This window comes from Lasiosphaeria miniovina, assembly GCF_030549165.1.
Source record: "Lasiosphaeria miniovina strain SMH2392-1A chromosome Unknown B0T26scaffold_3, whole genome shotgun sequence".
NCBI classification, from domain to species: domain Eukaryota; kingdom Fungi; phylum Ascomycota; class Sordariomycetes; order Sordariales; family Lasiosphaeriaceae; genus Lasiosphaeria; species Lasiosphaeria miniovina.
Genome location: NW_026848222.1, coordinates 6,134,731 through 6,153,917, shown reverse-complemented (window position 1 = coordinate 6,153,917; position 19,187 = coordinate 6,134,731). Strand labels below are relative to the sequence as shown.

The 19,187-nt window shown below is 55.0% G+C and overlaps 5 protein-coding genes across 5 annotated transcripts; 2 read left to right on the top strand and 3 right to left on the bottom strand.

The window, feature by feature from the left end:
* B0T26DRAFT_750713 (uncharacterized protein) lies at positions 1-778 on the bottom strand (the record flags this gene model as incomplete). The annotated part of the gene is made up of 2 exons (XM_060445266.1): positions 1-124; positions 168-778. The coding sequence occupies 2 exons, from the start codon at positions 776-778 to the stop codon at positions 1-3; spliced, it is 735 nt and encodes a 244-aa protein (XP_060299365.1).
* Positions 779-3,491: 2,713 nt separating this feature from the next.
* B0T26DRAFT_643530 (uncharacterized protein) lies at positions 3,492-5,225 on the top strand (the record flags this gene model as incomplete). The annotated part of the gene is made up of 3 exons (XM_060437542.1): positions 3,492-3,602; positions 3,720-4,082; positions 4,167-5,225. 3 exons carry the CDS (start codon positions 3,492-3,494, stop codon positions 5,223-5,225), a joined length of 1,533 nt encoding a protein of 510 aa, XP_060299364.1.
* A 5,329-nt stretch (positions 5,226-10,554) lies between these two features.
* Positions 10,555-11,693, bottom strand: B0T26DRAFT_675010 (uncharacterized protein; the record flags this gene model as incomplete). The annotated part of the gene is made up of 4 exons (XM_060439777.1): positions 10,555-10,856; positions 10,971-11,079; positions 11,173-11,464; positions 11,629-11,693. The coding sequence occupies 4 exons, from the start codon at positions 11,691-11,693 to the stop codon at positions 10,555-10,557; spliced, it is 768 nt and encodes a 255-aa protein (XP_060299363.1).
* Positions 11,694-16,902: 5,209 nt separating this feature from the next.
* On the top strand, positions 16,903-18,423 carry B0T26DRAFT_750709 (uncharacterized protein; the record flags this gene model as incomplete). The annotated part of the gene is made up of 6 exons (XM_060445265.1): positions 16,903-17,083; positions 17,193-17,602; positions 17,637-17,679; positions 17,738-17,837; positions 17,927-18,145; positions 18,270-18,423. 6 exons carry the CDS (start codon positions 16,903-16,905, stop codon positions 18,421-18,423), a joined length of 1,107 nt encoding a protein of 368 aa, XP_060299362.1.
* Positions 18,424-18,503: 80 nt separating this feature from the next.
* On the bottom strand, positions 18,504-19,083 carry B0T26DRAFT_675007 (retinal pigment epithelial membrane protein-domain-containing protein; the record flags this gene model as incomplete). The annotated part of the gene is made up of 2 exons (XM_060439776.1): positions 18,504-18,821; positions 18,943-19,083. The coding sequence occupies 2 exons, from the start codon at positions 19,081-19,083 to the stop codon at positions 18,504-18,506; spliced, it is 459 nt and encodes a 152-aa protein (XP_060299361.1).
* Positions 19,084-19,187: the final 104 nt, after the last annotated feature.

Here is a 19,187-nt window from a genome sequence, read left to right as displayed (position 1 = left end):
CTAGCATTTCCAAAAGAGCTTAGAGCTCGTGTCAATGGTGTCCATGCCCACGGCCGCCGTGCCCATGTCCGTGACCGTGACCGCGTCCGTTGCCGTGCCCAATTCCTTGGCCGTGTTGGGCGTACTGTGGCTGCTGCGGGTAGTAGCCTGGCTGGCCCTGATAATACTGCTGGGGCTGCTGCTGCTGGCTGCTGCCGCCCATCAAGCCACCCAACATCCCGCCAATTCCACCCTGGCTGGCGCCGCCATTCTGATTGCTGTGCTTGTTGTGCTTCTTGTCCTTGAGCTTGCTCTCGATGAAGTTGGCCGCGATCGCGCCTGCCGCGCCTCCCATAATCTTGCTCATGGTGCCGCCGTGGCCGATCTTGCTACCGAGGAAGGCGCCACCAGCACCGCCGGCAACGGTGGATAGGAAACCCTTCTCGCCATCGGGGCCATCAGGACCAAGCGTTCCAGCAGGGACAGCTGAACCTTGTTGTGTAGCGCCTGGGTACGTGCTGGTAGACGAGTCCTTGTACTGCTGTTGCTGGGGGTCGGCGTACGTTGGCTGCGGTCGGTAGCCTGCCCCCGACTGGGACGAAGGGGGACGGTCGTATGGTGATGGGGCCGAGTAGGCGGCATTGCCGGACTGGGCCGAAGTGGGGCGTGAGTTTTGATCCTGCGGGTTCATGTATGGCTGCAGATGTTGCTGGGAGTAGTCAGGCTGCGTCTGTGGCGGGTATGGCTGACCCTGCTGTTGATAAGGCGGTGGCGGGTATTGCTGCTGAGGATATGTCATAGCATTTGGGCTTGGTGCTGGACTGGGAGCGTATTGCGGCTGCTGGGGGTACGGGCTTGGTGGCTGCCCATATGGGCTTTGAGAAGGGTATGGGCTTTGTTGGCCTGGATATTGGTGTCCTTGGGGTGCGTATGGGCTGGCTTGGGGATTTGGACTTCCCTGTGGCGGGTATGGGCTCGCCTGCGCTGGCTGCCCCGACGCAGCGTAATATTCCTGGGCCGACATTATTTTCTTCTATTTTTTCCCTTGATGCGATTGACAAGTTCCGAGGCGACGACTAAAAAATCGGCGAGGATAAAGCGATCAGTGGTTGCTGTGTCGTGAATGCAAATTAGCAGCTTGAAAGTGGCACGAAGAGTGTTTGTTGAAAAATCCTAGGTAGAAATGTTGCATGGCCAACAAGCTAGGGGCAGGTTTTAATAAATTGCCCTGGACATGAGCAAACCTTCTTTTTGCCTCACTGACGCGGTCTTTCCGGCAATCCGAGTTGGTGGCGCAGCCGGGATTTGGCGGAATCATGTGCCTACCCCTCTGATGGAGAGGCCTGACTGAGGGGCATCCAGGAGGGGCGCCACAGGCATTCGTCAGAGAGCTAAGCCTCCTCCTGGCTGCGCCTCTTGGCGACCGGGTCGCAGTTCGCCGAGGGGCTTTGGATAGGGTTATATGCGACGAATTCGAATCAGGGTTATGCGAGGTGCTTGCAAACTGCCTAAAAACGAAAGACCCTCATAACCGAGACATAAAGAGAGCCCAGGCGACAGACAGCCTCGCTGACTTGGAAACATGAAGGTTCAAATGGAGAAAGGTGTAGATAGGTAGTAGGTAGTAGGCGTACAAAAAGGGCTTCAGAAGCCATCATTCGAAAAGTTAGCAAATACGAGTCCCCAGAAAGAAGCCCCTGACTTAAGCCAGGTGTTGGAACTTGGCGATAGAAAATGTCTGCTACTCAGAAATTAGAACCAACGACCCGAAACGATGAGCACGGAGCAGGCGGTTTATATCTCAACTGCTTGTCGACGCTGCAGTGGATCTCCAAATACTGCCTGCTAATTAATTACCAAGAAGGGGAAAGTCCTAAACGGGCTTAACAGTGTGGTTTCTCTCATCTGGGGTCTTGAGACTTGTGTAAAGCGATGCTGTTTTTGAGAGTAGGTGGTACAATCATACGCCTGTAGTCAACGCTGGGCGAATAATTGCCCCAGACTAGGATCTTGACTACTCTGCCCATTCTCTAGGTGACGACGCATTACAGTGGTGTTTTAGAGAACCCAGAGAGCTGAATGGGGGAGCAATTACCCCTCTTCTTTCGTGCCCTTGGCCAGGCTGTTTCTAGCCACACTGTCAGGGAAGAGAGCCATTGCATCCAGGTTATACCTTCCTGTCTTCCCCAGGATAGAAAGACCCAATGAATGGATGAGGCGATTGATTTTTAGGTACGACGTTATCGACACATATTGGAGTGTCGTCCAAGAGAGGCGGGGCGCGCTCCTGCAAGAGAAGGTCCAACTTCCACAATCGAGACCAGTCATGTTTTTCCATGGCAGCAGGACCTATTTGACGCTGCTGCACACCGCCTGAAGAAAATTCTGGCTTCCTTCCTGGTTCGGACGGCTAACAGATGGAACCCACTCCGCATGGGCAAAAATTGTGTGCAGTGGTGGGCAGGGGCCAGCCCGAGCAGGCGGCCTTGATGAAAAAGGAAAGCACGTGACTTCGCGTCCAATTTCGCTTTCCCCAATGCCTGTCGCAGTGGTCAGTGCGTTCCGATTTGGCAGAGGTCGCTGTGGAGCGCCATTTTTGGTCACTCGCGAAAAATTGGGCGACCCCGCCCAATCCAGTCATCCGAGGGTTTTTGCGGGCAGGATCGTTGGGGTGACCCGTGCGTGCATCGTGCGATACCGCCACGGTTTCGCTCCCGTGACGTATACTGCCCCAGCTTCTGCTTCTGTTGAAACCAGGGAAACCCCATGTTAACCACTCGTCCTTCACGCGCACACTATTGATGAACGCTCGGGTTGTGGTTCGCAGCGACATCCTCGCCGTCGAGACTTGGAAGGGTTTGGGCCAATTGGTCGTACCGCCACTGTATCTTCGCGGATTTGGGCTCGAACTGTGCTGCACAGTGCAGTACGTGGCTGCACTGGCTTGGCTCCGGGTGTGACTGTGGAGCTTGCCCTGGCCGCGTGGCTCCGTTGTCAATCAGAACCGTGCCAGTGCGCAAAGCGCAGCGACTGAGCACTGGCCAGGCGTGTCTCCAATTCTGCCAGGGCGCGGCACGCCCGCTAACCAAGTTGGCTGGTGCCGCCGCGGCGTCGCGAAACCGCGTAATAGCCAACTGAATACCTTGGCCCTGGGGCACCCGCCGCCTGTCCCGTCCACCACTGCAGTCCCAGTCGGCCCAAATCGCCAAATCTCGCAAACCCTGCAGTGCCTTGCCGAACTCGACCTCGCGTCGCTCCCCTTCCCCCTCGTCTGGCTCTCCCACCACTACGCCTCGCGTCGGGCCCATCGTCGCCATTTCGCTCTGCCCCCATTCTCATCGGCGGCTTGCTCTGCCCGCTGCGTTGCAATCATGGACATCGACGCACCTTTGCTTCCGCCTCGGCTCGACCCTCGACGTGTCGGGGACAAAGACGCCACGTCAATCCCGCCTTCGGCAATCAATCAAGCCATCGACTCGCTCCCCGCGAAAGTGCAGCGCGAACCGGACGCTATGTTGGGTGGACACGGCCAGGAAACACGACCCGCTGCTGCAGGCCACGCGACTTCGTTCCGCGCCAGCCCCCCGAGCAGCGGCAGCAATCCACCCGAACGCGACCGGCCCGTGGGCGACGTTTCCGCCGACTCCTATTCCCACTCGATCCTATACTCGCCGTCGTTCCCCCCCAAGCCTGCTCCTCTCGCCCACCAGAGAAGCCGCGTCAATACTGCGTCGGCCCAGCGACAGCGCGCCCCTCCCTCGAGCAGCAACTCGCAGGACAGCTCGACAAACGACGGCGATCTCATCTTCACCCCTCCCGGAAGCGAGGGTGGCATGAGCCCCGGGAACGGCAGCGGGCACGACTCGAGCCAGGAGTCACAACTCTTGCGGCTCTCGCAGATTGCTGCAGCCCAGGCAAGGATACCAGACACTAGTGCCATGGATGCCGATGGAAATGGGGCCTTGTCGAGGAAGAGAATGGCAGACGGTCTTGTGAAACACACGCGCAATCAGTCGAGCGTGTCGCCGGTCCGCGTGCCTGGCCATTCTCGAAACACTAGCGCGCTGAGTATCGCTTCAACTGCCAGCAGCCGTCTTGGAGAGGTACGCGTCTGGAGGTGTCGTTCGGGACTTTGTTGCCAATCGATGGCTATCGGTCTTCGTCAACCTTACTGACTCTCCTCCTAGGTTTCTGCCGAGCTCAAAGTACGCCTGTCATACGCAATGGTCAAAGTCAGCCACGGGTGGCAGTCTCACTCAATTGACCAGGTAGAGACACTGGCTTCTCAGGCCGCATCTCCTACCTCTAGCACGTCCACCGTACAGCTGAGAAACGGTTCCTCGGCTAGCCCCCAACTGTCCAATGTCTCGCATAGGGGCAGCAACAGCACAACCCCTGCGACAGGGTCGCAGCACCAGTTCCCCAGCCGCACAGCCGATTCTCTCTGGCGAGAGTCTCCGCTCTCCGGCTCCCGTGGAAGTTCAACTTCGCCCGTCAAGCCCACCCATACGCTCGCGCCTCCTGTGTCGATCCAGCCATCTCGACACCTTAGCAACCCCCGCAGAAACTCGAATCCGAGGCAGCCGCCTGCTTATCTCTCAAGCTCACACCAGTCTTCACCAAACACTGGGCCTCACACACCAGGCCAGCCCAGTCCATATCTCGGAATCCACTTCCAAAGAACGCCCAGCGCTGATCCCATGTTGTTTTCTCCCAACCAGAGCGTAAGAGAGCAAGATGCGGTCGAGTCTCTTCTTTTCATGAGCAGCCCAGGAAACTCGGCAAATCTCAAGCACGCGTTTCCTTCTCAAACAATGCCGTCAAGTCAACCCGGAACATTGCGGACAGCTCTTCCTACCGGGCCCCGGAAAAGCCTACCGAGTGGGAGACCAACGAACCATGTTCGTTCCCAGTCTCACACACAGAAGCGCGTTGGGTTTGAGAAATCCCCTCGCGAGATGGAGATTGACGAGCCTTTTGGGACGCCCAATTCCCGGGCCACGCCAAGGCGTAAGATTAATGGGGGATTTGCCAATGGCCATATCGAAGCGACCGCATCCCGGCTCAAGCAAATTCCTGTCTCTTCTGGCCTCACTGTGCCATTCAAACCGCGTCCTGCTCTGCGAGACGAGGACATAGATCGGATGCTCGACCGTGCCGCTGCTGAGGACTCGGACTCGGAAGGAGAAATTCGCATTCCGATAGGAAGGGCGCGCCGGGAAGGCGCTAATGTCATCGGCGCCTAGAATACACCGCAGCGCTGGGAAATGTCGCATGCACTTTGCGATGCCCGCCCCCAGAGAGCCCGAACACTATGCTAATGGGATCATACTCGATGGCCTCGAAGGGGCTTGGGGGGAGAGGTTTTAGGAAACCACGTGGTTAACTCCACTGGTTCGACTGTGGATACACTTTGGCCATGCTTGAGACCTTCCGCAATGGATCACATGCCCCAACATAGGAACACACATGATTGCTTTGGACCCAGTGGGGGCTCGATCATTGTTTTTGATCGATAAGGGAAGCCGCCAAAGCTCTGCAAAATGGGCAAGCTCTCATTCCCTACACGCGTACGTAAGAGTCAGTACATGCCACGCTTCATGGCCGCTCCACATTATTATTTTCCTTACTCGTTTGCATTACTTGTGTTTCTGATAATACGCTTTCGACATGTCGACGAGCCTCTCACCCGCTTCGATGTATGTGGGGCTAAGCGGCAATGTGCTTATGACAAGGTTTGCTCTTCGGGAACGTTTTTTTTGGCTGGGCAAGGGGGGATCTGTCAGCTTTTCGAGATACCTTGACCAGGACACGGTTGCATTTTTCGTCTTCTCTTCACACATAAGATCTATCACATCCTTGACCCTGGGAGAGAGTGGTCGTCATCTTGGCTGAATGCAATTCTTGCTACGGATGAGATACCAGGTGGCTGCATTCTGGACCGGTGTTGATGGGCGATGGCTTTATTTTATTCTTATTTTTCGTTTGGGTTTCTTGGCTCTCTCGGTGAAGGACATATTTCACTATGGACCTCCGTATGCCACGACCGAACACGGGGACATGTACATACTCGTGGCATGTGCCGAGCAGAGAGCAATACAAATACGCTTTGGTGGATGGCCTTTTTAGAGAAGGAATAATGAGGGTTGGCCAACTTTTGGCTGTTGTGGGGCGCAGGGCAGGGCATAATTGGCCCCATGCCGAAAGCTTGTCGGTTGACAACTTAACCATGGCTGAACTTCTGAACTCAAAGAATGACTCACTTCCCGAACCTCTTGCTCTCCAGCCAGTTCGAGGTATAAAGTCTGCGTGCCTGGCAGATTTCCGTCTTCTGCTCGTTTCCTATCTAATCCAACTTCGAAGTCGCGCTCGACCACAGCCACGCTTCCAACAACGGGGGTCGGGAACAATGTTCGCTGCTGGAACTGGATCCTGGAAGTCGGCGCCTGGGCCAGACAAAACACACACTAATGGCTGATGGGCTGGCCAGCGAGAGACACGACACGCTTGCACCTCAGACGACGAATAGATCTTGACTTTCTCCCCTAGTGAGGTCATGGTTTCGTAGTTTCCCTAACCTAATCTCTGCTTTCACTCCCACATTCGGAGGCAACACCCGCTCCGGGTCCACGGCGAGCAGCACAGCACGGCAACCTTTAGATGCTTCGAATTGGTAGCCTTTCCGTGTCACGAGTTGATCAGTATCTCCAAAGGAAGGTGGAATGGAAGAGAACGAGGCGAAAGACCTACAAAACCGCACCGAGTGAGTTGAGGTATCCAATTATCGCCATGCTCTAGTCCCTGGGCTATTAACCATGAGGCTTGGGCCTAGAAGAGAAGGCGGTGTGGAGGGTCATCACACTTTTCGTTTGTCCTAGGGCTGCCCGTCCTGGAAACTTGACGCGGCTACCTCTAGCATCCGAGAGCACGCGATCGAAGTACGACAATCAGGCGGTGTGTCCATTCCCGGCGGGAAACCGCTCCTTGGTAGACACTAGTATATTATTCGAGACATTTGTCTAGAAAAATGCAGAACTACTGCCAAGGCTCGGGGCTCACCGAGTTAATCGAGAGATCGCATGCATCTTTGGCAACTTCCTTCAAGTGCCTGAGGATAAAAAAACGGGCAATAATCCTCTTCCTATCACAATCGAGCGGGCGTAGGGAGACCGGGGGCGCGACTGAAAAATGTCTCCGCCCTGACGCCAAACCTGTCTCTGCTCAGCGGGAAACTGCTCCTTGGCAACAATATCTCTTTTCCTCGAACTTCAAAAGGGCCGAGTTACAAACGATACTAGCGCCAAGGTTTGGGGCTTAACCCGAGTCAGTCGGGGGATGGATGGTGACGGTCTCTCTATGTTCAGCGCTGAACAAATTAGACCCTCTGTTGGAATCGCGACACTTTGGACCGTACGACAAAGGATGAAGAGGGTCGGGTGCGTAGGCACGTGACGGAGGAACGTGCTGCACAGACATCGGCCCGCACCCACTTAGTTAGGGCCCCTCAGCTAGAATACGGTAGCACTGAACATGAATCAACGTACTATTCATCACCCCCTAAGGTTGCATCGCAACAAAACGCCTAGGCACAATCGTGGCTAGAGCGCCACGAACACCCTCGGCTCAAAGCAGAATTTGAACACGCAAGTGGGAGTGATCTCAGGTTTCCAAAAAAAAAATTTACAGACCGGTCTCCCGAAGTGAAGGGAGGCGATATACCCTCCTTGAGCACCGCTCACATCAAATACGTAACAAGGAAGAAATAATGGTCTGCGCGACAGCCCACATGCCCTGTCATCTAGACCGCGACAACGAGCCTGGGAGACGAAAGCACTGGAAGCAGGGTTCTCCTGTCTGGCGTCTCGTGGTGTGTGGCCTGGGCAGAGTTGAAAGGTCCCACAGAAATACCATGGAACCCATTCGATCCGAGCGGCCAAACCGCGCCTCGAGCACCCAAACTCGAGGACACGCGAATCGAACGGGGAGATTGGGAGATAGCAGGGGAGCTAATATCTGAACAATTTTCTGGGCTTTGGCGTTGGTCGTGGTTACTCGGGGGATATTATGGTCCAGGCGTCCGCTCTCTTTTACGGAACACGGCACGTCCACTGGCTGCCAAAGAAAGCAGCCAGTACAAAGAAGAACAAGTTACCACGATCAATGGCGGCCAATGATGGAACGAGCCAATTTGTTTCAAGCCTGTTGTCAGGATCTCGGATTCCGCTGAGCGGTCTGCGCCGGTTTCGTTGAGACTGCCGAAGCCGCGCACGCCGGCTAGCTTAGGAACTGGGTTCCTAACGAGGCAAGACAACGCTCGGGGACTGAGGCCGCCTGTGGAGATTGCGTTTTACCACCCTTGTCCCCTGTCCTGCTTATTTAATCCAGGTCGTGATCTGCATTTGCCTTCGTTTTGCTTTGTATGTTTCTTTATTTCGTCTGCTCAATGAGGCTCTACTCAAGGAGGGACTTTCACAGTTAGGTTTGCCACAAAAGTGAATGGCTCATATCCACAGCCACGCACACATTAACAGGTTGAAAGCGACATTTACCGCAAAAATTCAAGCAACTGAACGGCACTAATTTTACCACCGCTATGTAAGATCGAAGTTTTCGCCTAGGTAACATAAAGCGGGCCAAATATCTGACTACACAGGATCGCTCAGGACCATTCTTCACGAATAAGCTCCATCGCTCTTTCACGCCGTCTCACTGATCCAGCACACACCCATCAATCCACGCTTCAGTCAGCTCGCGCGACCTAAGCACCACATCAACTAACGCGCCAATCAAGCGTTCAAGTATGCCAGCAACTCTCGGGCTCTGCAAGAGCCGTCGCAATGCTAATTACCCTGGCCCCAGACCGGTACGAATGAAGACCAAATGCGCATTTCCGGTAGTCCCCATCCATAATTAGGATAAGGAGGAATTTAACTCCTCTTGCTCTTCTATACATTTCTTTTGAATTCTTCGTTCCGTTATTGTTCGCAAGTCATCGCTTCTCTCGTCTCGCAGTCGTACCATACATATCCTAGCTTTCAGCCCTCGCCCACTTCCCCAAAGCAGCCATCTCCCTATGTTAAATCCTTTCTCTAGGTTGCTGCTAAATATTACTTCTGCGGCGTGGGGCAGTGCGGTCCGGCTGGTCCACCAGTCTTTATTAGAAACGGCTGTTGCCTGTAATTGAAGTAGGCGACTAGGTCGGTATACAGCTGTCTTGCGAGGCCGGCGAAATTGTCGCCGGCCAGGGTTATTGAGCGACGCTGTAAGAAGTGACAAAAAAAAGAATCTGTACAAGTAATCTGACAGTTGTCGGAAGAAGGTGCGCCACGTGACGTAATTGACTATTTCCGGCCAAAATGTGGCCTGATCTACATTTTGGAACAAAGGCTTCATTTTCATCTAAGTAGTAGCGCACCTAAGCTATACAGGCCGCTCTTCTTCTTCCTAATAGAAGGACTCTTTTGACGACGTTTTCTTGCACCGTTGTGTGCGACAACAGTTGATCAGTGAGCTGATCGTATACCCGGGCCTTTGTAGAACAAGCTTGATGGGGCTGTCTGGAATTGAACCAGATGCGCTCTTTCCCTAGTAATAGGTTTTACCCCCGGCTCCTTTGAGAAAGTCAATCATTGCAATTGACTAATTCGCGGAGCTTTAAACCGATTCTAAATGGGGGAGGCGGCTGGGGGCCCATGTGCAGCCGCTTCTGGTTTTATTAGTATGATGATTGGCGAGTGGTGTGATTGGGCATTTTCGACTCCGAGAAGCGCTGCACGTGATATCCCCCGCCCTTGTCGATGGCGATCCAATTTATTTTACCAGTTTATGAAAAACCGTACCACTCAGCCGGAATCGATCCAAGACCTTTACTTGTTGTGTTTGCAATTTCTTAACAGCATCGTTCAGCAGTTACACCACAGCCCCAAATTACCACCCTCACGTCAGCCCAGGTTCAGCTCATTTGTTCGTTGCAGTTTCGGTCCGCAAAGCTGCCTTATATACCCCGCGCACACCCTAGCCAGCTACCAGGACAAGCGCAGCGCCACATAAGCGTCATGCCACATTCACACAGTAGGTGCCTCTGTTGGTCTTGAGCTTATACGATCTAGATGTGATAAAAATCATTACCATCGTAGATATCGTTTGCCGCCTAGGAGACACGAGAACTTGTAGTCAGCCACCAACATCTTGCAAATAGTCTACTTGTCAACGGTAGGATCGGCCAGAATAGTAATTCCTGCTAATTCCCTCGTCGTTACCTCGCAAGGAATACCGAATCCGTCCGAGACAGGGCTATCGGCGACAGCGTCGATCATCAGCCAGGACTTCCTCTCACTGATTACGGCGTTCACATCCACCGCGACCTACTGGGGTATTGCGGTTTTGGTCATTGCTGCGTCCGTGCAACTCAACATGTCGTGTCAGGTCTCGTTACGCTATTTATCAGAATCGCTGGCTGCGCTGTAATTGAAATGAGATTAGATTCAAGCACAATTAAATGATTCATCACACAATCAAGATCGCCAACACGCTATATGATCCACGCGAGCAAGCACGCGAGCCCGGCGAGAAATCTCAGCACACATGGGGAAGAGACGAGTGCCTGTGGTTGTCGAGCTTGGTAGTGTGCTCGTCCATGACCTGCTGGGCGTGCTGGACGACCTCGGGCCCGTCGTCCTCGGGCAGGTCGTCGGCAAACAGGTCGGCGATTCTGCCGGCGCCCGTGGCGCGCTGGAAGACGGCGTAGCTGGTGGCGAACTGCCGGCGCGCGCCCGCCTGGATGGCGTCGAGCATCAGGATGGCAAAGTTCTGGCAGTTGTTGCTGAGCAAGTTGTACGCCGGCCGCTTCTCCCGCATGTTGTATATGACCATCTCGCCTGGGGCGCGTGCATGTCAGGTCTTGTCAGATTCCCCTTTTCAGGATTGTGGGGTGGGTTTCTCATGGGCGCGGCGTCGAGGAACGGAAGGGACAAGGGAAGAGAGAGCCTCACCGGCCTGTCGCAGCGCCTCGTCGTTGAAGCACGTCTTGCCCACCTCGAACGTGTGCCACTCGTCCCGGTTGATCTTCTCGTTGATGTAGATGACGTCCAGGTGCTCGTCCTAAGTATTCCGCACAGCATCAGTAGGTGCCTGCATTGTAGTTCGTGGCTTGCCGCTTGGGGCAGGGAACAGTGTGAGTAATTGATTAATTACCATCCACAGCTCGTGGCAGTAGTCGCCAACGAGCACGGCCCAGTGTTGAGTCGGGTCAGGGTAGCGGTGGATCTTCTCCGTGATCATCTTGCCGAGCCCCGTCTTCTCTGCAAACCAGCTGCCGGCGAAGCCCGCGACGGGGTGCCAGCCAATGTCGACGGTGCGCGGCTCGCAGTGGATTTCGGGCTGGGCCGGGGGGATCACGTTGGGCTTCTTGCCCAGCCCGACCGTCTGCTGCAGCTTGATCTTGCCCTTGAGCAGCTCTTCTTTTCCGCGCGCGAGACCCGTGTTCCTGGGGCGCGACGTCCATGTTAGCCGCTAGCCGACAGAGGGTTGATTGTCATTGAATAAGTGATAAGATTGGGCGCTTGAGCTTGGCGCGGGGCAGGGTTCGGAGCACGCCAAGGCGCAAGCAAGCTTTCCATGCGATGCCGCGGTCGGGCCGGGCGCATTTACCAGATTGCTCTCATGCGGCCCCGCCGCGAGCGTTCCTCTTCGGGGAGATCTTCGCCTCCCGACATGGCGACCGTCTTGGCTTGTCTTGTCTAAGTCTGAGCGATCTCTTGGCTAAGTCGACGGAGGATTATGGTTTGATGGCACCTGGAACTAAAGCTGCGTGAGATAAGGTAAGATAATATCGCGGTGCTCGGGGCTGAGTCGAGGTGGGGTAGCGCCAACAACCGCCACGCCCGTGAAGTTCGGCTGAACATCGGTAAATCGCGGGAGTTGGTGGTGGGTGTCCGTGGTGGGGCATAGAAGGTAGCTTTGCAGACTGGTAATTACTGCAACGAACTGAGCTGGCACAAGGTTTATAGTGATCAAATATCTTGGAATGAATTGACCTATGGGAAGCGCTTGCAAGTGATGCATTGAGGTCATGCCCGGCAAATGCGCATCTGGTCCAAGAACTGCATTAATTACCATATCTACGGCTCGAGCCGAGCCGTCTGTAATTACGACCCGGTCGATGCTTCGATTTAACCACGAGGACGTGAATACCTCTTTTGAGAGCCGGTATACGGGAAGTAAGTCTCCCGGGCATGCGAATGCCAACACCCTCTCTTTCTCCTGCACCTCATCAACACGGTTGTTAACAGTGACGCAGTTGAATTAAGAGTCCCTTAAGCTGCTAATTAGAGAACGATGGCTGAATAAGTGAACCTAAATGACCCTTCCGGAGACCAGCATCGAGCTGTAACCTCGTGGGCGGACAGAGTGCCATGGCTAATTAGCGAGTGTCCCGGCCCAAGCTAAGCAAAAGGGATGCGACTGTATAGTTTGCAATGTTAAATTTCAGTTCATATCCCCTTTGCAGAGAGTGCTCGCTAGGTATTTAATTGCAGATTGCGGGATGTTGCCAAGCCACCTAGCTGCAATCTTTGGGAAGTGCATCTTATTATTTTGGCTACTTGGTTGTGCGCAGTGATGCGGCCCTCGCCGCCGTTAACGAGCCATGGAGAATTTTTTACAATGGCCACAGCGCGGGAACGGAGCGCTGGGTTAGAGTGGCATATCTATCCATTACCATGCTCGGTTATTGACAGCTGTCTCACGACAGCCTCTGTTTTTTGGAAGTGAATCGATATTTCTGTCGAGCGGCAGCGTCTGTGCTCACCTCTGGGTGTCGTAATTAGGATGCTAGGGTGTGACGGACATGGCATCGCGATGTGCTTTTTTCTGCTATTTGGTGGCATGGCGACGGATGTGATGGGCGGATGAATACACGCACTAATGGGTGATGGGTCGCAACTCGCAAGAGAGGTCGAAATGTTGCAACCAACCAAGCAGTTAGACACGTGACTTCACACGAGCGGCTGGGTCTATCAGGCAGTTTTAGGTGCAACTGCAGTAACAACCTAGTCGAATGGGTAGCTCAGATAAATGGCTCTGTGGTATGGTGGTAACACGCGGGGTGTGCGAACGTATTCAGGAGCCGGTTTTAGGGCCGCACCTCCTTTGATTCTGCACCGAGTAATCACCGTAAAACGTAATTACTCGGGGGTATAATGCACGCCAATTGGGCCCCCGCCCAGACGGTACTCGCCAAATACGACGTAAGATACCAAACCGAAACGACAACCGCATGACAAACTTGTTTGCATGCCCTCGGAGACCCCGGTTCGAATCCGGGCTGAGGCAAAATTAGCTGAAATCCTAAACGTTTTTTTTCCCCCTTCGTTTTCAGCCATGTACTCAGCATTTTCCAGAGAGACGCCGAGAGCCTCGTCAAATATTAGCTAGCATCTCCCCGTGTTCAACATAGGGTAGCCTTTCTCTGTTTTCGACGGCTGTTCTCGATACGAAGCGAGACGAGGAAGGGAGCGCCGACACATCCACAAGCAGCACAGCCTAGCCCCTTCAAGGTTGCGCTTCTTGCGCCGCCTGTTGGCAGCCGACATGAAACTCTTCCCCAGAAAGAGAAAAGCTGCTCCCCATACTGGCGAGGAATGAGGTTTAAAGAGGTGGCGGGGGTGATCCGGGTGCTATGGAAGTTACACTTCGCCAGCTACTAATTACCTCGGTTCCTTTTAAGACATCTTTAGAAAATTAGGCGTATTCGACAAAGAAATAAACGCCCGGTTAAATGTAAGATAATGTGTGCAAAAGTGGATAATGCAAGCCCAAGCGGAAAGTAATATGTTAGCACGGATCGCATTAATAATTTTGCTTACCTGGCGGCGTCTTGAGGACACTCCCGTCTGAGGCTGCGGCTTCTAGCTGCTGAGGCTGTAGCTTCTATTTGAGCTATTGTAGTGGTCGCCGTGGTGAGATTTGCTGTGTTCGTGGCGATTGTGCAAAAGGAATATTGGGTTCACCTGTCTGACTCTGGCAAATCTAGAATGGTAAGGTTTACAAAGGGCCTTGCTGCTCCAATGGCTGATTCATGGCTTTATCCGAAGCTCCATCACTTTGGCTGCATATTATCATCTTGGCCTTCGCTACTGAGAAGGATCATGCCAACATACCTTTGGCAACTATTGCGACAGGTAGTCGATGCGCATTAACACCACGCCGTGGTCGTGGCCCGGCATCCACCGGAGCTCGACGCTGCAGCCCCACAGCCGGAGCCGGCAGGCCGCCCACACGACAAACTCGACAATATCTTGCAGCTCGGCATCGGCGTGCCGGGGCAAAGCCGCAATCGCTCCCAGGCTAAACTTGGAGTCGGTGAAGACCAACATCGTGGGGTCCCGGAGCGCCCCGCGCTCCTCGTACTCGAGGGCGATATTAAGCCCCTCGGCGATGCCCAGCATCTCCCCGCGGTCGATGTGCGGCAGCCGCGGCACGTCCCAGGCGCGCGCGAGGTGCGGGCCGGCCGTCTGGCCCGGCTCCAGGGGGCGCGGGAGGCGAGGTGACACGCTTCTCGACGCGTCGGCAAAGAAAACACACTGCTGCCGCCCTTTCTGGTCGACTCGGATATTGCGCCGGCTCTGGGCCGCTTGCAGCGCGTCCTCGCGCCGCCAAATATGGATCCCCCCCGGGAAGGAACGACGCTCGCCATACTAGAGCTTTGCATGTCGACGAGCAGGGGGGGCGCCGGGCGGGCCGGGCGGAGCGGCTGGGTTGGACAGCACAGCCGATTGAGGCCGGGCGGGTGAGACGGGGAACGAGGCCGGGGCTGGTGGAGTGGGCGAGGCGAGCGAGGGACGAGGCGGGAGAGGCAGGAGGGGCGGCAGCTGGGCGAGCGGGCAACTGGGTGCTAGATAAACATTTATTAGTCAGATAATGTTCTCTCTTCTCTGCTCTAGAGGGGTTGAATCAAACCACTCGTGCAGGATTAGCTCAAGGGGTAGTTAGATGTTCCCAGCGCAGGCGACGAGAGACCACGAGAGCGGTAAAGTAGGGCCGGACGTAGAAGGACCGCATGCCCGAAGCATGAGCTTCTAACTTGTAAAACCAGATCAGTAACTATGTAGGTGAAATGTTTCGGGTAATCAGGTAGGCGTGGCTAGGTCCCTCGACTGCCTCAATTCGCTGGCATCTTGCTTCGAGACATATCTTTCACACTCCAGCACATTCCACCCATATGGACAGGTTACGGATGCATGGAGACGATTCGGGTACGTATGGTGGATAAGTGAAGTGACTTGGGTGGTTAGGTAATTAATCATGTGCATAGCTACTTGGTTGTTGTCCTGTGGTAATTGCTGTGAATCCACGTCAGCATCAAAGTCTCGTGTCATGCAACCATGTGGTTGGCGATCGTAGTGTAATAAATCTGCTTACCCTGCGGCAGCTTTTGGGGCAACGCCCTCGTCTGCTGCTTTTACGTCTGCTGCTACTTCTGCTGCTGCTTCTGCTGCTGCTTCTGCTGTTGCTTCTGCTGCTGCTTCTGCTGCTGCTTCTGCTGCTGCTTCTGCTGCTGCTTCTGCTGCTGCTTCTGCTGTCGCTGCTCCTGTTGTTCGCGGTACGTTCAATATTCAGAGGGCGGTACGAATACGTCGCGGGTTAATAAATGCCACACAGACGCGGCAGCAAAAAGCGCGACTGTGGGGTCGACATGCAAAACAAACGCGAACATGGATGGAATGATGGATGCCTGGCCTAAAGATAAGATAAGAAGATCTTGGGGTCTGGAAGCAGGGCAAGTTATGTTAGATGTTGTAACAATTCCGTGCTCCTAGGTATTCAGCCATATGTTTTGCAGGGGAGGAAGAAACTTTGCCAACGGACATTCATTGCACGGCACGGAATTATGTACCGCCGTCTTTTTTCATCTTCTTCCACGCTTCGACTTCTTGCAGCTCGTTGTGTTGCAATATTCTCCTGTTTAACGAGCGAAATTATCACAGCCTAGTGAAGGTTTCCTCTCGTAAATGCTGGCGGGTTGTCGTACAATCAATGTAAACTCGGCGATGGCGATGTCAGACTTCGAGGCCGTGCAGTGTGCACTGTACGTTCAAGATGCTGCTCCCCATGCCTCCATGTTGTTGGCCCGTTTATTTACGCTCATCATACACTGTCCTCTCGGACATGATTAATTACGTCCCTCGGGTTGTAGGCTGTCTTCCCTTACAGGTCACGGATGCCTCAAGTCCAGACCACGACGGCTTCTGGAAAACTATCGCATGTGGAATACCCGCGCCAGGCATTACCAAGACGCTTGGCCAACAGGACAGTGGACAACGACGTAGGTCTTGATGTCACCAAGAACCCAAAACAGTTGACAACCCAGCGGAAGAACTCTGTTTTGCAGGTGAGCGGCTGTTTCTGTCCAGTGCCGGCGTCTATGCCGGATGTGACGTCTGGAAGGAATGAGGGCATGAGAGATAAGGCATCGCGGTATTTCTTCTGCCGGCGAGTACAAGATGGGGAACCTGGGGAGCCTGGGGAGCCGCTGCAGCCATGGAAGGCCCAAGCAGGACGCAGCGTAATTAACAGCTAACACGTGACATTACGCGGGCGGCTGGGGTTATGAAGCTATTTTACGTGCACGAGCACTAACACTGAACCGGACAGAATGAATAGTTCACAAATGGCTCTGTGTTGTAGGGGTAACATGCAGGAGTGTGCAAATGTGCTCAGGGGCCGGCTTAGAGTCGCACCCTCTTGATCCTGCACCTTGGTAATTACCGTAAAACGTAATTTCTAGGGTGTATGGTGGTCGGCAATTGGGCATCTGCTCAGACAACAACCGCGGCGGATACGGCTTGAGACGATGAACTGAAACGATGCAAGGTTGCTTACGGTATTAACGACAAAGTATGCGACAATTTGAATAATCCTTGCATGCCTAGACCCCGATTCGAATCCGGGCTGACGTCGTCTCCCGCGCACGACACACTTGGAGGAGTTGTCGAGAGGAGAAAGCGGACGCGCCTGAGCTACAACGGCTGCAACGCGCGCAAGACCAAGGCAAGTTTCCGTCTTACACATCCGCCGGCCTCAACTAACCGATTTTTCCGGGACAGTGCGTCGGGATAGGTGCGTCCCCCCAAACCCCAAATCAATGTTTTGAAGCCGAGGGTCGTTGCCAGGGTGACTGACTGACACTCCTTTTCCTTTTGGGGAGGTAACAGAAAACGGAACGTGCCAGCACTGCGGCGCGGCCGACATCCCGTGCGAGATGGACCTACGCAGCCACAAGCGGCCCTTCTACCGTGTGTCGGGCGACGTCTTCGAGTACTCTATCAAGCTGCTGCGCCGCTTCGTGCCCGAGGCCGAGCTGCCCGAGCTGACCGTGGACAACATCCAGGCCCTGCTGCGCAAGCTCGAGAGCGCGCCGGCTGCGACTGTGTGGGAGTCAGGGTCAGCGTCTGCGGCTGCGGCTGCTGGGACGGCCGCCGCAGCATCTGATAGCTCTGGCCCGGCGCTGGACAATGTCGAACCGGCGCTGCTGCCCAGTGCTGGTCCCGACCCCGACCCCGACCCCGACCCCGACCCCGCGGGTGTCCGCGCAACGGCCACTGTCCCCGCCACCACCAACCAGGTGATGGAGCCCGACGAGACACCCGCTGCTGCAGGAGGAGCTCAGCTGCCTGCTGCTCGACTCTATGGAGAAGTGGCGTGCGTAGCCGCCCGCCCCTGAACCAGTCTCACCCCTCACCTAACCCAACCCCTGTAGGCTACATCGGCGCCGACTCGTCGATCCGGTGGAATCACGCGGCGCGCATGGTGTGCGAGACATCTACTGCGCGCGCCGGCCGACGAGGCGGAAGCCGATAGTATTAGGGCGTTTGGGCTGCTGGTGGGCTCTTCTTTTCCCTCCATTTCTTGACTAATCACACTCGTCTCTCGCACCTTTGTTCCCTAGTGAGATTGCCAGCCAGCCGGGCAGCACACCACCGACAGACAGCACACACAGAGCCTCGCTGCACCCGCAGCACCGCCGCGCCGTTGGCCTGCTGCACCTACGGTACTGGGCGTCCGTCATCGTGCTGACGCGCCCGTTCCTGCTATTCACCGTCGCCCACACCAGCAACGTCATTAGTGGAGCGCCTGTCCTGTCGCCGTGGGACTATTCTGCTAGCCTGTAAGGACTGTCTTTTGCCCTTGTCCGCGAGTCTTTATTCCACACCCGTCTTATTCTACCCTGCTTGTTCCTGCTCGGCGAAGAGATGACCCATTTGAAATATAGAAATGCCGACATGCTCTAGGACCATGGACGACACGCTGCAGTTTGACGTCTTCGAAACGCTCGACTTGACCAGCTCGCGCATTGGCCTGATGGACACGGATATGATCATGGACGCGTCCTTTTCGGGGTCGCAGTTTCTGCACGACAATCTCGACGGCGCGTACCAACCGTAGCGGCCATTTCTGACATACACATGTATATCCATTTATTTTATTTAAGAGTTGATTTAATTTATTTCCTTGCAGTGTTCCGTTCACACTGCGGACTCCGTCCCCGTTCCTTGACTGCCCGTCCGTCCCGCCTTCTTCTGCCACGACAGCGGCTTGACGGGCCCCAGCTTGGCCTCGTGCCGCCCCTTCCATGCGTCGATCTCGGCCTGCTCGACAAAGTTGCTGTGCAGGCCGAGGCGCAGCTTGAATGGCAGGTGCACAACAGCCAGCGGGCCCTTGGCAATATTACGCGCGTCGAGAATGCACACATCATTACGCAGCTCATGGAGCTGGCTGACCAGCACCACCAAGTACCCATCGCCCTCCTCGGTGCTACCGGCGCGCGGGATAAATGCGGGCTCCTAGAGCGTGGCGCGCGGGCCGGCCTACAGCGTCTCGGACACGGACTTGTCCTATGTAAAGTGGCCTAGCGTGTTGAATAGGCCGCCGGGGCTAGCAAGGGGGCAAATTTGTCGGATGCACCAAGCCGACGACGCTGCCGGAGAATATGCCGAGCCTCGGTAAAGTGCATCTTCCCGCTTTGGGACGTCTGTTGCAACGCCATTGGCCAGGCTGGCTTGCTCCTTGCTGCAGCAGGCGGAAATACCGGAGTAAGGCGGTCATGGCTCCTGGGGTTTCCGTCAAGCGATTTGACTGCGAGGTTTGTGGGAATGTGACACTTCGAAGTGAAGTCAATAGTTAAGTAGTGGCGGAGGTGTGGGTGTTTA